Source organism: Chiroxiphia lanceolata, chromosome 3 (genome assembly GCF_009829145.1).
Source record: "Chiroxiphia lanceolata isolate bChiLan1 chromosome 3, bChiLan1.pri, whole genome shotgun sequence".
In the NCBI taxonomy this organism is placed as follows: domain Eukaryota; kingdom Metazoa; phylum Chordata; class Aves; order Passeriformes; family Pipridae; genus Chiroxiphia; species Chiroxiphia lanceolata.
Window position 1 is genome coordinate 74,687,198 of NC_045639.1, and position 13,482 is coordinate 74,700,679.

At 37.6% G+C, this 13,482-nt stretch overlaps 1 protein-coding gene across 1 annotated transcript in view; it reads left to right on the plus strand.

The window, feature by feature from the left end:
- The window catches only part of SIM1 (SIM bHLH transcription factor 1), a 54,618-nt gene extending 46,370 nt beyond the window's left edge, over window positions 1-8,248 (plus strand). The window contains 1 exon segment of the mRNA XM_032683879.1: window positions 1,753-8,248. Coding sequence (XP_032539770.1) covers window positions 1,753-2,483 — 731 coding nt within the window. The 3' untranslated portion in view covers window positions 2,484-8,248.
- The last annotated feature ends 5,234 nt before the right edge of the window (window positions 8,249-13,482 follow it).

Sequence of the window (13,482 nt, forward strand, 5' to 3'; positions counted from 1 at the left end):
ATTGTATCAAGTCTTAGATTTTTCAGTAGGCTTTCAATCTGCATGTAGCTTTGGGAGAAAATCCGGCGTGGGGTCTTAGTTGAGTAGAGTAACATCTCAACTTCTCTTGCAAATGTGCCATTTTCATTAGGTTTCAAATCTTGGCCTTTCACAAATTAAACTCTTGGACAATAATATGTGAACATTGCTGTCAGAGAAGTTACTTTGGGCAGAAAATATTTTCTTCTTTTTCAGTTCTTTTAATGTATCTTCTGTTAGTTCTGGCTTGGGGTCACCTTACAATAATGGTTATCTGACAGGTAGATAATGCATATGAGCCCATGTGTTTCTGGTCATACTCAGGGAGTCTAGGACAGTGCAGATATGGTTTGTGCAGTGAGATATACTCAGCATGGGGTTCAGAGCTGCATCTGACCAGCTTCCCAGTGCGTCAAGGAGTGCTGGATGTACCATGCAGTTCAGGGGCTGGAGCTACCTTCTATCTCCAAGCTCTGGCATTTTAAGTCCAGATCTTAAGAGGATGTGAAGGATAAATTCATGCCCATGATACTCCATAGTGCAGTACTTCCCTCAGAAAATGGTAGGATATGTTTATTATAAAAGCCCATCACTGATTTCTGTTTCGAACTCTGTAACACAGTGGTAGTGGTCTGCCACCCTAGCAGATCTTTATGACCTGACCCAACACAGAACAGGGGGAACTCCTTGTGCTAATCTGAAAATGGGTTTCCTTTGAGGAGTACTGTCAACCAACTCAAAGGGGCTCATCCTCAAAGAGGACTTTGTATGTGTCGAGGCAAAGACGTCATTAAGTAATGTGTGCAGGTCCTACAGGCCCCCCTGCAGGCGTGTATTTCAGCAGATCATAATGCAGCCTTAGCTGGCCACTCAGGTTTTAGGGTCACTCACTTCCTAGTGAGGACTGACAGGTCTGATTCTGTCCTTTCAGCTACTTGCAAGCTGAACACCTTCTCTAATATGTCTATGGGACTTATTTTTTAAAGAGAAGTAAAAATGTACTTATATTTTCCCATTCCAGAAGGAAATATTTATGCATTGGGATATGACGCCACGTTTTTATAGTAACTCTCTCTAACAGCTATGGGTTCTTGTGCTCCTGAAGAAGAATTGCTTCATTACTTGTAGTTATTTATTGTTGTGTAACCTGCATAAAGTCACTACATGACCACAAGCTATTTCTCAACATTGTCTGTGTTTCAGGTCCTGGAAAGACCTAGGAACACATGCTAGAATACTGTACATTTTTAAGTCCCTGAGATTTTTGGTTTTACTATGGCCTCTATTCATTAGACCTTGTTGGTGCAAAGAGGGAGGAGTCAGGGGTCTGAACACTGGCAGTGAAGACACTCTGACATGCCCTAAGGTACCCTGCATGACCTCTAGCTGCTTCAGAAGACAGAGTTACCATAGAGTTGGTGCCATACCTGTTGGGCTTATGCAGGTGCTTGGTTACCCTAGAGTGTATCAGGTGGCACTGGATGTCTGTGTTGAGGGACTTCGATGTCTTCTTTGTATATTTCCAACTGTGTTGCTTGTTCCATGTGGAGACACTGGAAACCAGAATTTGCCACTGAAAAGCAAGAGATATACAATGGTCATTTTTGGTCATTGTTATGAGTCACTTGTCTCCATCTTGGTTTTCTGTCTGTAAAATAAGGTACAGATTACATGTTCTGCAAGATCACTTGCCTCCTTAGACCTCAGTGCTTTTCTCCTTTCTCTCTTTCCTAGGAAGAGGACACTGGGATGAGGACAGTGTTGTTAGCTCACCTGATCCTGGCTCTGCCAGTGAATCAGGTGACCGATACCGTACTGAGCAATATCAGAGCAGTCCACATGAGCCCAGCAAAATCGAAACACTAATAAGAGCCACACAGCAAATGATTAAAGAAGAAGAAAACAGACTACAGCTGCGGAAAACCACTCCCGACCCACTGGTCTCCATTAATGGCACAGGGAAGAAGCATGCTATCTGTTTTGCAAACTACCCTCAGCAGCAGTTGGCAGGGGATGTCTGCCGTGTCCCGACGGTTGCCAACACTCCTCCCTGTGAACACATCCAGCAGCGAGACGGAAAGATTATGAGCCCACATGAAAATGACTATGACAACAGCCCCACAACACTATCTAGAATAAGCAGCCCCAGTTCTGACCGAATATCAAAACCCAGTTTGGTACTTGCTAAAGACTACCTGCATTCAGACATGTCCCCTCATCAAACCCAAGGAGACCACCCAGCAGCCTCTCCAAATTACTACAGCTCCCACAGGCAGTACTTTGATAAGCATGCTTACACACTAACTGGATATGCCCTGGAGCATCTATATGACACTGAAACAATTAGAAACTATTCACTAGGCTGTAATGGATCACACTTTGATGTGACTTCTCACTTAAGGATGCAGCAAGATCCAGCACAAGGACACAAGGGAACATCTGTTATAATAACGAATGGAAGCTGACAGGTTTTTTTCTGAAAACTGTTGTGCTTTAAAAATAACCTTTGAGATCTATTTGGAAGATACATATATTCATGCCCTTGTCCTACCAGCATTTCATATACCACAGTGCACTAGAAAAAAGTACCTAAGGTTTGGGGGATACGTTAGTTAACACACATTACTTTAAAAAACATGCACTGACATGCAGGGTTAGAGTGAATGGAGCTAAACTCAAAGTTGGTGCCATGCAGGCTGAAAAGGATAGAAGAGGTCTAGGCCGGGAGTGTTTGGGGCAGGATAACAGAACAGTTTATGCGCATTGTGTAAGAGGTGGTTGATTGGAAATGCTGCCAAGGGCAGACCTTCTGAACTGCATAGGTCCCAGCCAACAAAACTGCTATGCACTGTTTTAACACAGAAAATTGGAATGTGTTCTGTTGAAATACACAACAAAATGTGTACTTCTGGTGATCTGTTTATTCCCCAGTGGCCAAGCATGTTATACTGCTCCATGATATAAAGCATCCATGGCTGACGAAGGGAAGAAAGAAGAGAGAGCTCGAATTGTTAGGTCCTTGTGTACTCACATGCATAACTATTTGCATATGCTTGATTTGAAAAGAGTCAAATGAGCAGTATCCTTCTGACTAGTTTGGTCAAATATTTACTTCTACTGTATTAAAAGAGAGGGGCATTCTCAATGTAGTTTTGAGAAACACAAAGGTGTTGGTCGTCTTGCTGTAGAGATGGGAAGTTGTTCTCATGTTTTGAAAGGTTGCCCTAGATGGGTAGTGGAGTGAAATGGAAGAAAATTGCCTGGAAGAAACAGGGAGAATAGACTGGCTTTAGGAATGGTCCAAGATAAACACAGTTAACTCTATAGCTGTGTATGCCACTTAGTAATAATTATAAAATAAGCAAAACTTATTCTAAATGGCTGAATAATTAAGAACTAATTTGAAACACAGAGGGAACTCAATAAAATCATAGAAATTTTGCTGTAAAATACAAATGTAATTGTACCAGTGTAAAACTATGAGAGGAGAGAATAGGTAAACCTTTTTGGTGGTTTGTCTAACTTCTGATAAACTTTTGGAGTAAATTAAGGAAATATAGAAAATTGTAAGTACTCTGACATAAAGTAATAGGTTGTGATTTCAAAAAAGAAATATGAATTCTTTTCTTGCTTGCAGCAGAAATTTTAATGGATATCTGAAAATATTAGGGATATCAAAAATCAGTCATATGTACATAAAAAAGTACAGAAGGAAATCAGTGTTCCAAACAATTAAATTATATTAAAAACATTAGTATTATCAGAGCCTGTCCTAGAATTATAGAAGACATCAAAAGAGGCAGAGAACTTTTTTTAATTTTTAATAACTTCATGAACAAAAAGACTGAATGATTGGAAAGAATAAATACAAACCATATGCTCAAAATGTAAACTAGGGCATTTTAGGCACAGTTGCTAGACCTATTCTCTTTGATGCATTTGTATGGTTCCAAAGTTGACTGCAATGGGAGCAGGACACTGCTCCCTCTTATGCCAATGTGGAGATAAGGGGAGTTTGAGGTGGTTACTGAGATTAGCACTAGGACTAGTTTCATTTATAACATTAAGAAGTTCACATATGGGACTGAGTCATCAATGGGACTTAAATATAAACCAGATGCTAGGGTGGTTAAAAATATCTGTTTCCAAATAAAACTAATCAGAAGCAAAAGCTAAATAATAACATTATAAACCACGTAAGTAGAGATGTACTTGAAAGCAGAGGAAATTACCTCTCTGAACTGGGAATATGTGTATAGTCCTGATCACTCCAAGGCAGATTGTGAATCTTGAATTGAGTAGTACCTTACTCCATAAGCAACCTTTGTTGACTGCAGTGTGATTGCTCCTGGTGAAATGCACATTGAACCAAGGAAGAGCAGCACAGTCTGGTCTTTATTATCTAAACCTCATAATAGAAGAGGTGGAGCAGAGCTCAACAAAGATAAAGAGACTGAAAGATCTAATAAAACCTTTAAATAAACTGGGTCTGTCATCTTTGTAAGGGAAAGAGAAAGGGGTAATGTCACTGATGTGCACCAAACTCTGCACAGAGGAGAGGTAAATAATGGTCTGAAACTATCTAAACTACCAGCAGAAATGAGAGACAGGGCATTGAATGATAGCCAAGGCAAAATGAGAACAAAATTATTTGACTTATTGCCAAATGAATAACAAAGGTCATAAAAAGCAGCAGCTAGAGATTTTTGTTTGTTTATTTGTTTAAGATAAAAACAAGGCAAATAATTGAAAAACATTGACAACTGTTAACTCAGAGGAAGTAATGGACCAAAATGGACTTCTTTCAGCCCAACAATTGTATATATTCCTAAGCATAGGAATAAGAAAGTATTTTTGATAAATCTAATTCTGGATATATATTATTCCTATGAATAATATGAATAAACTTGTATTTGGAGTCTCATTTAACAGTATTAAAATACAATTTGCAAAGTGAATTAGAGTAGAGGTACATGGTATCATATTATCCCTACTAGTACATATAAAATAAGTCTAAGTGTCAATATTATTTTGTATTACAGAAGAGTTTTCCTAAACTGTTTGAATGAATGGGATTTTCTCAGCACCCAAGTTTCTTGGGATCTCCAAGCACTCTTGTTATCAAACTTTTAATTAGAAGGCAATAGAGTTCTGCAGACCAGTTGCAGTTCCCTGGCTAATGTCAGGAAACCTCAGTTTGGTCACTGCGTATTTGCATTCTGACAGGCACCTTTGAAAAATAGAAGACTTATAAAACAAACAGGCACAGTGTAAGATGCTTGTATTCTGTATGATTTCACCTAGGAAAAAATCCAGTGTGCTATGCAATAAAAATCCCCAATCTTATTCACAGTAATCTCAAAATAAGACTTCCCAAACTGTAGTTATCTTATTTTCAATAATTCCAGTCCACTACAAATGCAGCAAAATGCACTGTAATGAATGGAATAAATCAGTCAAGATGTCTCCACATGCAGCCTCCTTGTGCTACAAGCGAAGGTGATGCTTGTACCCCTCATGGGATTCCAGTGACTGGCACTCCTTAGCACTTCAATACGTATGCCAGAGATGGATGCCTTTTGTCAATTATTTGCCATCCTGCTTCTTTAGATAGCCAGGAATTTCTTCTTACTTGACAGAAAGCGTGGCATGTTGTAAACACAGACTCTGCATGCTACATGAAAGCAAGTCTGCAATCTTAATTATAGCATATAATATCACTGCAGCTCATATACATATACTTTTCAATATGATATAAAGCTTATTTTTTTCCATTACATATTTATTTAATACAATTTTTCATTTAGTATCCTTCAAGGATATCTTCTTCTCTTCTTATGTTTCTTTCTTTTCCAAATCAGATGAAAAGAGACATTTTGCAAATTGAAAAATGTAAGGCATTTGAACCAAGTAAGTTTCAAATATACCACATTAGCTAAAGGTTATCACTTTAAATAAGGTATGTATGTTGTGTTTTGGAACAGAAAAAATATTGCATCATTTCTCTAACGTAATACTGGTTTGCTATTAACACCAAATTACTATTTTGTAACTACTGCAAATACAGAGTGACCACCGGTCTTTGAAACCATTTTTTAGTGGTATCAGTGGATGGTGCATTATGTTTTTTGTGCATTACAATTTTATTATATCTCTTTTGTTTAAAGAATTAAAACCTCTTTAGTCTTTGATATAAAATCACACCCCAGGGGCATAGAGTTTGTGATTTTGGACAAATTTGCAAATCAACTCTTAAATTAGAAGAAGAACCTTACTCAGCAATTTGTCCCATTGACTCAAATGGGATATTTGTGGAGTAAGGTTACTACTTAATATGTGTGAGGAAAAAAATCTGACATGTGATAATAGGTTTGGGGGTTGTTTTATAATTTTTTTTCCTTAAATCCCAAGATGTGAGTGTGGAAACTGGAGGATAATAGCTGTAATGGCTGTGTTTCTATAACAGAGGTATTTTAGCATGTTTTGAAAAATGAATGCGTCTCTGCACTGAAGAGCCCCCAAAATGTTTCTTAAGCTTTAAGTTTTTAATTGGCTTTGTTGACGTGCCCACAATACCGCCATGGGTGCACAGTGAAATTCTGCTTTTTTTAAACTCTTTTAATCACTGTTATCTGAATCTCATTTTTGCCTCTGCACATGCAGCATTTATTCATTAATGTCCTTAAGTATGTTAACCACCATATGTTTCATTTGGTGTGAGCATCTGAGTGAGTTGGAAAAAATAAAGGTCGCATAGTATTTCTGGAAAAGACACAGCCACCCCAAAAAGTCAGACTGGCTGTTCCAAAGGTCAGATAACCTTTCAGTCACGGAACAAAGCTGTGGCGTACGCATTGGTTTCAGACCTTCTGCATACAAAGCTGTGTATAATGGGGATTATACCACACAGTTCCAGGATTAGACTTAGCTGTGTCTGTTTTAAGGTGGCTATAGTGAATGTCTTGCAGCAAAAGGATTCAGGCTCTGGTCTTTCCAAGAGCTGCAAGTTTACTTAAAACACCTAAGAGTCTAAAGGCAATACAGGCTTTGTTATTAGGAACAATGGTGGATCAACATACTCTCCTGTAGGTATACTGGCTTAACTCCAGACATCTCTGCAGTGTGGAGAAGAGCCTATTTTATTTTATTTGCAGTTAGTATTGATGGTTAAATATTTTGACTGTGTAAAAAAAACTAAACAACAAAAACCAACCCAAACACAACAACAGAAAAATCAAGTCAAAAAACCTCACAGATTTCTGTAACCTTCAGTTTGCTGTTATTAAAGCTTGCTAGAGGTGTAGCTGAGGATTTAGGGGTTATTTTGAAGATCAAAAAGTAAATAGTCTTCTGTTCAGAACAGTGAGAGCACTAATGTGATTCTCTTTCACATTTTCTTAGAGCATTTATTAATAAAAAAAATGAAATGAGGTTAAACGTCACTTTGCATTTAGCTATGTATATAAGAGTTCTGTAGATAAATCTGGCTCTAAGTTGCTAGGAATACATCCCTTTTGAAAAGAGTTAATTTATGACTCCATCTATGAAGCTGTATTTGAAAGGACAGCTCAAATACAGGAAGAAAAAAGCTTTTTGTCTGGTTGTATTCGCTATTTAACTCCCATCTCACACAAAGTTCTCAAGCCTTTCCTATTGTTCTAGGATTCCAAATACCATTTTAAACATTTTTATTTATTGCAATTTGGACTGCATTATTTTTTTTCTTTTCAGCTACTGATACAGTGGGAAGTTTGAAATGCAAGAAATAACCTTTTTCACACAATATAAAACATTGGCACCTTTACATTGTAAGGAAGTAAAGTCTATTAGGAACAGTACTTTTAGGGTACTGCAACTTTTTCCCAAGGTAAATATTTCAGTGCATAAAATATACTAATCTAAGAAAAAAAGCACTTGAGACATGATGAAGCATTTAGTATTTGCTTTAAACCAACGATGACGTTTATGGAAAAAAAGACAGAGATTGCCAGTGTTTCAAATACCATGCCTTGCAATGTAAAGGGTCTGGTGACATTGTAGCATAACATCTGTAGTTTTCCTTTGGAATGTAATGTAGAAAACACAATTTAGCTTTGTCAACATTATCTTGCAAAGTGTTCCCATTTATAATTATTTATATTGTAAATAGCTTTCTGAAGTAAATTTGAACTTAATGTGCATAAGATGTATTTATTATGTGAAGATTTTTTTTTTTTTGGTTTAAAATATAGCTACCCATATGTAATTTCTGTCTGTTTTTCTACATTTTTAAATTAAGGATTGTCCTAATATACATTTTCAGGAATACATTTTAATTAATGACAGTATTTCTCAGAATTGGGAGGGGACATGGTAAGTAATTTATTTTGATTTCTGGGGATCCTAAGTGCTCCCTGAATCTTGAGCGAAGTTTATCAAAATACGAAGGGACACAGATAATATGCTTCTACCCCATTCAAGATGTCTGAATCTGCTCAAATGCTATTCTGTCAGGAAGAACTGATTCATAGAGGCTTAATTAACATTAATTTTCTACTTTTTGAATGATTTGCTTTGTTTCTTGAAGCCATCTCCCATCCCTGTGCCTCAGCCAATCAGCTGGCTGGCTTGGAGCATGGTGTCCATTAGGTGCTTAAAATACTATACTCAAAGAGCAGGAGTTCTGACAAAGGAACAGCTGAGAAGTATCGTAAACTACACTCATATCTGAGAGCTGACTGTTACTTGGGATTGTGTGCTTGTATAGTTCAATCGACCTGTAATGAGTCATTATGCAGCAGCTTAACCACTGCAACCCTTGCCTGGTTTGGGGTTTAGGTCCTTCTGAGCTCTAGTTCTGAGTCACAGTTCTTACTTTCTAGACCAGTTTCTGAGCCATCAAACCCCATCCTCTCAGATACTGTCATTGAGTCTCTTCCCTGCAGGTGAACAACTGCAAGAGAGATGGTTCCAGAGAGTAGTGGGACTCCTATATGTGGTTCAGTGAGAGCAACTTTCTCTGGAAAGTGGTTGTTCACATATTTGCCATTCACAAGACAGAGCAAATACTTAAGCAGCAGGGATGGGTGTAAGATGCATGGAAGAGCCATTTTTGAGTCTCAAGTCAATTAATTGCTAAATGGTGATGCAATTGTGTCACTGACCCTTTACTCCTGCATGGATGTAGGCACTGCGTTCTCAGAGATACTCCTGGGATTAGGGAATACTGTGCAACACTGAGTTAGAAGCTTAAACTGCATTCATGATGTTAGCATTTCCGATGGGGTGATTTAGGCAGTTCCCCTCTCCTTGGCCTGAATTTTGGCCCTGGTTCTCATGCAGGCAGGAAATGGTGTCATCTTTTCCCCAAATTATGCTCTTTAGCTGTGCAAAACATGTGTTGAGTTCTTCTTTCTTTCTTTCTTTCTTTCTTTCTTTCTTTCTTTCTTTCTTTCTTTCTTTCTTTCTTTCTTTCTTTCTTTCTTTCTTCTTTCTTTCTTTCTTTCTTTTCTTTTTCTTTCTTTCTTTCTTTCTTCTTTCTTTCTTTCTTTCTTTCTTTCTTTCTTTCTTTCTTTCTTTCTTTCCTCTTTTTTTCTTTCTTTCTTTCTTTCTTTCTTTCTTTCTTTCTTTATTTCTTTTTATTTCTTTCTTTCTTTCTTTCTTTCTTTCTTTCTTTCTTTCTTTCTTTCTTTCTTTCTTTCTCTTTCTTTCTTTCTTTCTTTCTTTCTCTCTTTCTTTCTCTCTCTCTTTCTTTCTTTCTTTCTCTCTTTCTTTCTTTCTTTCTTTTTCTTTCTTTCTTTCTTTCTTTCTTTCTTTCTTTCTTTCTTTATTTCTTTCTTTTTATTTCTTTCTTTCTTTCTTTCTTTCTTTCTTTCTTTCTTTCTTTCTTTCCTCTATTTTTCTTTCTTTCTTTCTTTCTCTTTCTTTCTTTCTTTCTTTCTTTCTTTCTTTCTTTCTTTCTTTCTTTCTTTCTCTCTTTCTTTCTCTCTCTCTCTCTTTCTTTCTTTCTTTCTTTCTTTCTTTCTTTCCTCCTTTCTTTCTTTCTTTCTCTCTTTCTTTCTCTCTCTCTCTTTCTTTCTTTCTTTCTTTCTTTCTTTCTTTCTTTCTTTCTTTCTTTCTTTCTTTCTTTCTTCCATTTTTCCTTTCCCTCCTTTTCTTTCTTTTCTTTCTTTCCTTTTTCCTCTTTCTTCATCAGTGAGGGGTTTCAGAAGTGTCCTTTTTTGACCTCTCTGTCTTTGAAGACCACACTGAAAAAGAGACACTGAGATCAAATAGGCAGTCATGAGACCACATTGTCCTCCACAGGATAACAGTAGTCCTAGTTTCTCCATGTTAAGCTCTGCAACAAAATTGAGTATCATCCTTGGCTCTGTGTACTTCAAGTCCTGCCATTTCCATGCTCTTCAATCTCTCTCCTAGTGCCTGAAGTGTAGATATTGATCACTGGTATCTATTCACTCTTGGTTTCTATGCTCATTGGCAAGTTGATCTGCACTGAGGAAATCTGCTGTCATGGCCATTGTAATAAAAGTGTGCAATACCATCAGGAACTTCCTGTATCCCCATATGGTGGCCATCAGAGCTTCAGCATCAGCAATTTCATTTGATACAGCTCCTCTGACTGTCAGAAGGTCACAAATAGCCTGCTGCATGCCTGTGTGAATAAAAGGGCTATCCACCACACCACAAAGCCTGATGGACTACACGTTTTTTTCATGGATGTTAACAGGAGTCTCACTACACATGCATTCGACACTCTAGACTATGGTCCAGAAGCCAGGTGCAAGGCTGTGTATACATGGAAACAGCTGTGCCTCACCATCATAAAGTCTGCTCATCCTTGCAGATGTCTCTGCCCACAGTCTGCCATTGCCTTTCTCCAGCAGTCTGTCCTCTCATTTGTCTCAAACAAGAATTACTCCTTCTATTTCCCTTTCCTCTCTTCTGCCTCAAGTCCTGGCCTGTGATTTCACAAATCCTGCTATCTAGCTTGCCCAGCAAGTGTTCTCTGTTGATCTTGAAAATTGTGTTTTCCTTTTCATGAGGAAAATGGATATCTGGCAACAGTTTCCATCACTTGCTTTCCTGTTTCCCTTTTCCTTCTTTATACAACTGGTATAAATGTCATACCGAGGATCCTGCAATGTTTTTCTCACAGGCATTAGTTCTGCTGCAAGAAAGCTATTGGTTAAGGGAATAGAGGTGACGAACTTTTCAGAAAAGCTACAGACAAAAGATAGATGCCTTCATCATACCAAATGCACATGCTACTTTAGCTGCATTACAAAACTTTCTCACTTTTGGCCTGCAAACAGAACATGAAGATGAAAACTGAAACCAGAGGACATATGCTTTATTTGAAAATAACAACAAAAGCTACTATCAGATGCACCTGAGAGGGAAACTTAAAAATAGGGTCAATGTCTAAATATGCATTAAATTACATGTGAATAAATGTTTTTTATTGCTGTTCATCTCACTATTTTTTTCATTTTTTCATTTTTTCATTGTTATCATGATCTGGCATCATCATTGTCCTTTTTATCATGTTATCTGTATTTGTCCTTTGAGATATATACTCCTTTTTCATCTATAAATAAAAGTATTCTATTATAAAAATATTAATATAAAACACAGAGCAGAAACTGACACCTGGAAAATGAAACCCAGAAAGTATCAGCATATTCCAAGCTTTCAACTGACTATAAGCTCCACAGTTTTTACCCAGTGTATCAGGTGCTAAATATCATATGGGAGCCAATTTTCACATCCAGCCATATTCCTAGGATTGTTAGTATGACATATTTCTAAGTTATACCAAAGCTGTGTTGCAAACAGATAAACTTGTACATTATCAAATGTGGCACATTTACTTTTTTTCTCTTCTTATGATAAGAAGAAATGTGAGAATATGGTGATGAGAGCTTAAGGTACTTTTTTAAGCTGAGTGCTTTCAATTTCCCCTCAAGATGTAATTCCAGAGACCATTTGATTCACTTTCAAAGGGCAGGCTGGAATCTTTCTATGCCTGCTTCTACCTCCCTTGAAGCCTGAGGCAGTTCTGAACTGGCCGGCTACTTGGGATCTACTAGAGCAGCCTTGAGACTACACTGATTTGTACCACCTACCACAATTGCCTACTTGTTCATCACATATGAAAAACAATGGCCCTCTGGCTTGTAGAGAGTTATCAAGTGCAAGAGAACTGAAATAGCAGTGAGCATCTCACCACCATTTAAACACTTTTTTACATTGGCATTGTCTATTTTGTGAGGTAAAGCAGGTTAGGCTGCCACCTGTCTCCTGTGCTATTAACTTCACAAAACGTAAGAAAAGCAAGGAAGAAGGCACCAGAAGATGTGAAACTATACTTTTTCTCTCATACTGCCCAGCAAAACTCAGTGAAGACGCAAAAGATTCTTATCATAAAAGAATAAATGCTTGCCCAGTGGAGTCTTGTCTGTATGTAACCAGGTAAGGCAACTTTGTTGAGAACGCCCTTTTGCTCTGCCAGTGGGATGGCTGGTGAAACCACGTTAGTACGTACATGGTATGTATGATGAAAGTTCACATATAAACGTCAATGTTTTCTAAACTGGTAATGTGTCCTGTAAAGGACACTAAGATTGCTGTCTGCTGAGCCTTTTGTTCCTTTCCTTTTATTGTTGCATCCATTTGGAGGCCAGGATGGGAAGAGTCAAGACTGCAAAGCAGCTTATGCAGCTCTGACAGGAGTTAGATGCATTTTTCATCTGAAGCTTCTTGGTTTTGAATCTGACACAAGAGATTTCATCAGCTTATGAATTATTTTAACAAAAGCAGGACTATGTTTTTTGTGTCTAGTTTCTCTGTGGGACAGTTGTGTCATTTTTAAAAAAAAAAATACCAGGGAAAGGCACCTTTGTGTTTTCAATTTGGAGCGCATCAGTGAGGTGAAAAATACAGCGTAAGTGTTAAGTCTATTAAAGTCAAGGGCACAACTGTGCATTTTGATGTTATGTTTTTGACTTTTCTTTAATCACAAAGGAACAGTCTTTCTTCTGACTTTTCTTTAATCACAAAGGAACAGTCTTTCTTCCATGCTGCTTTCTATTTAACCTCCAAAACAACTGCAAAGTATTAGAATGACTCCTGTATCCTCTCCAGCATGTTTCTTGAGTTCAAGAGAAATGCCCATGGTTTCAACAGGCTGGTTATCTGACAGATTGCAAAGAAAACAGCTGATTCTTATTCTTTTTTTTTTTTTAACTGGACAACTTTGGCTTCCTGTGATCAATCTTCTTGGCTACAGTAGTAAATATGCTAAACTGCAGGTGCCAGCAAGCTTTGAGACAGTCTGAGGCTTGAATGTTGACCCATGTTTGTGTTTTGTATGTCATGAAATAGCCTACAATAGTACAACTATTTGGTCTATTCGTTGACTTGGGCTTTTAACTTAATATGTGCTTATTTACTTAGGGAATTAGATCCATTGTGGGAGAGATG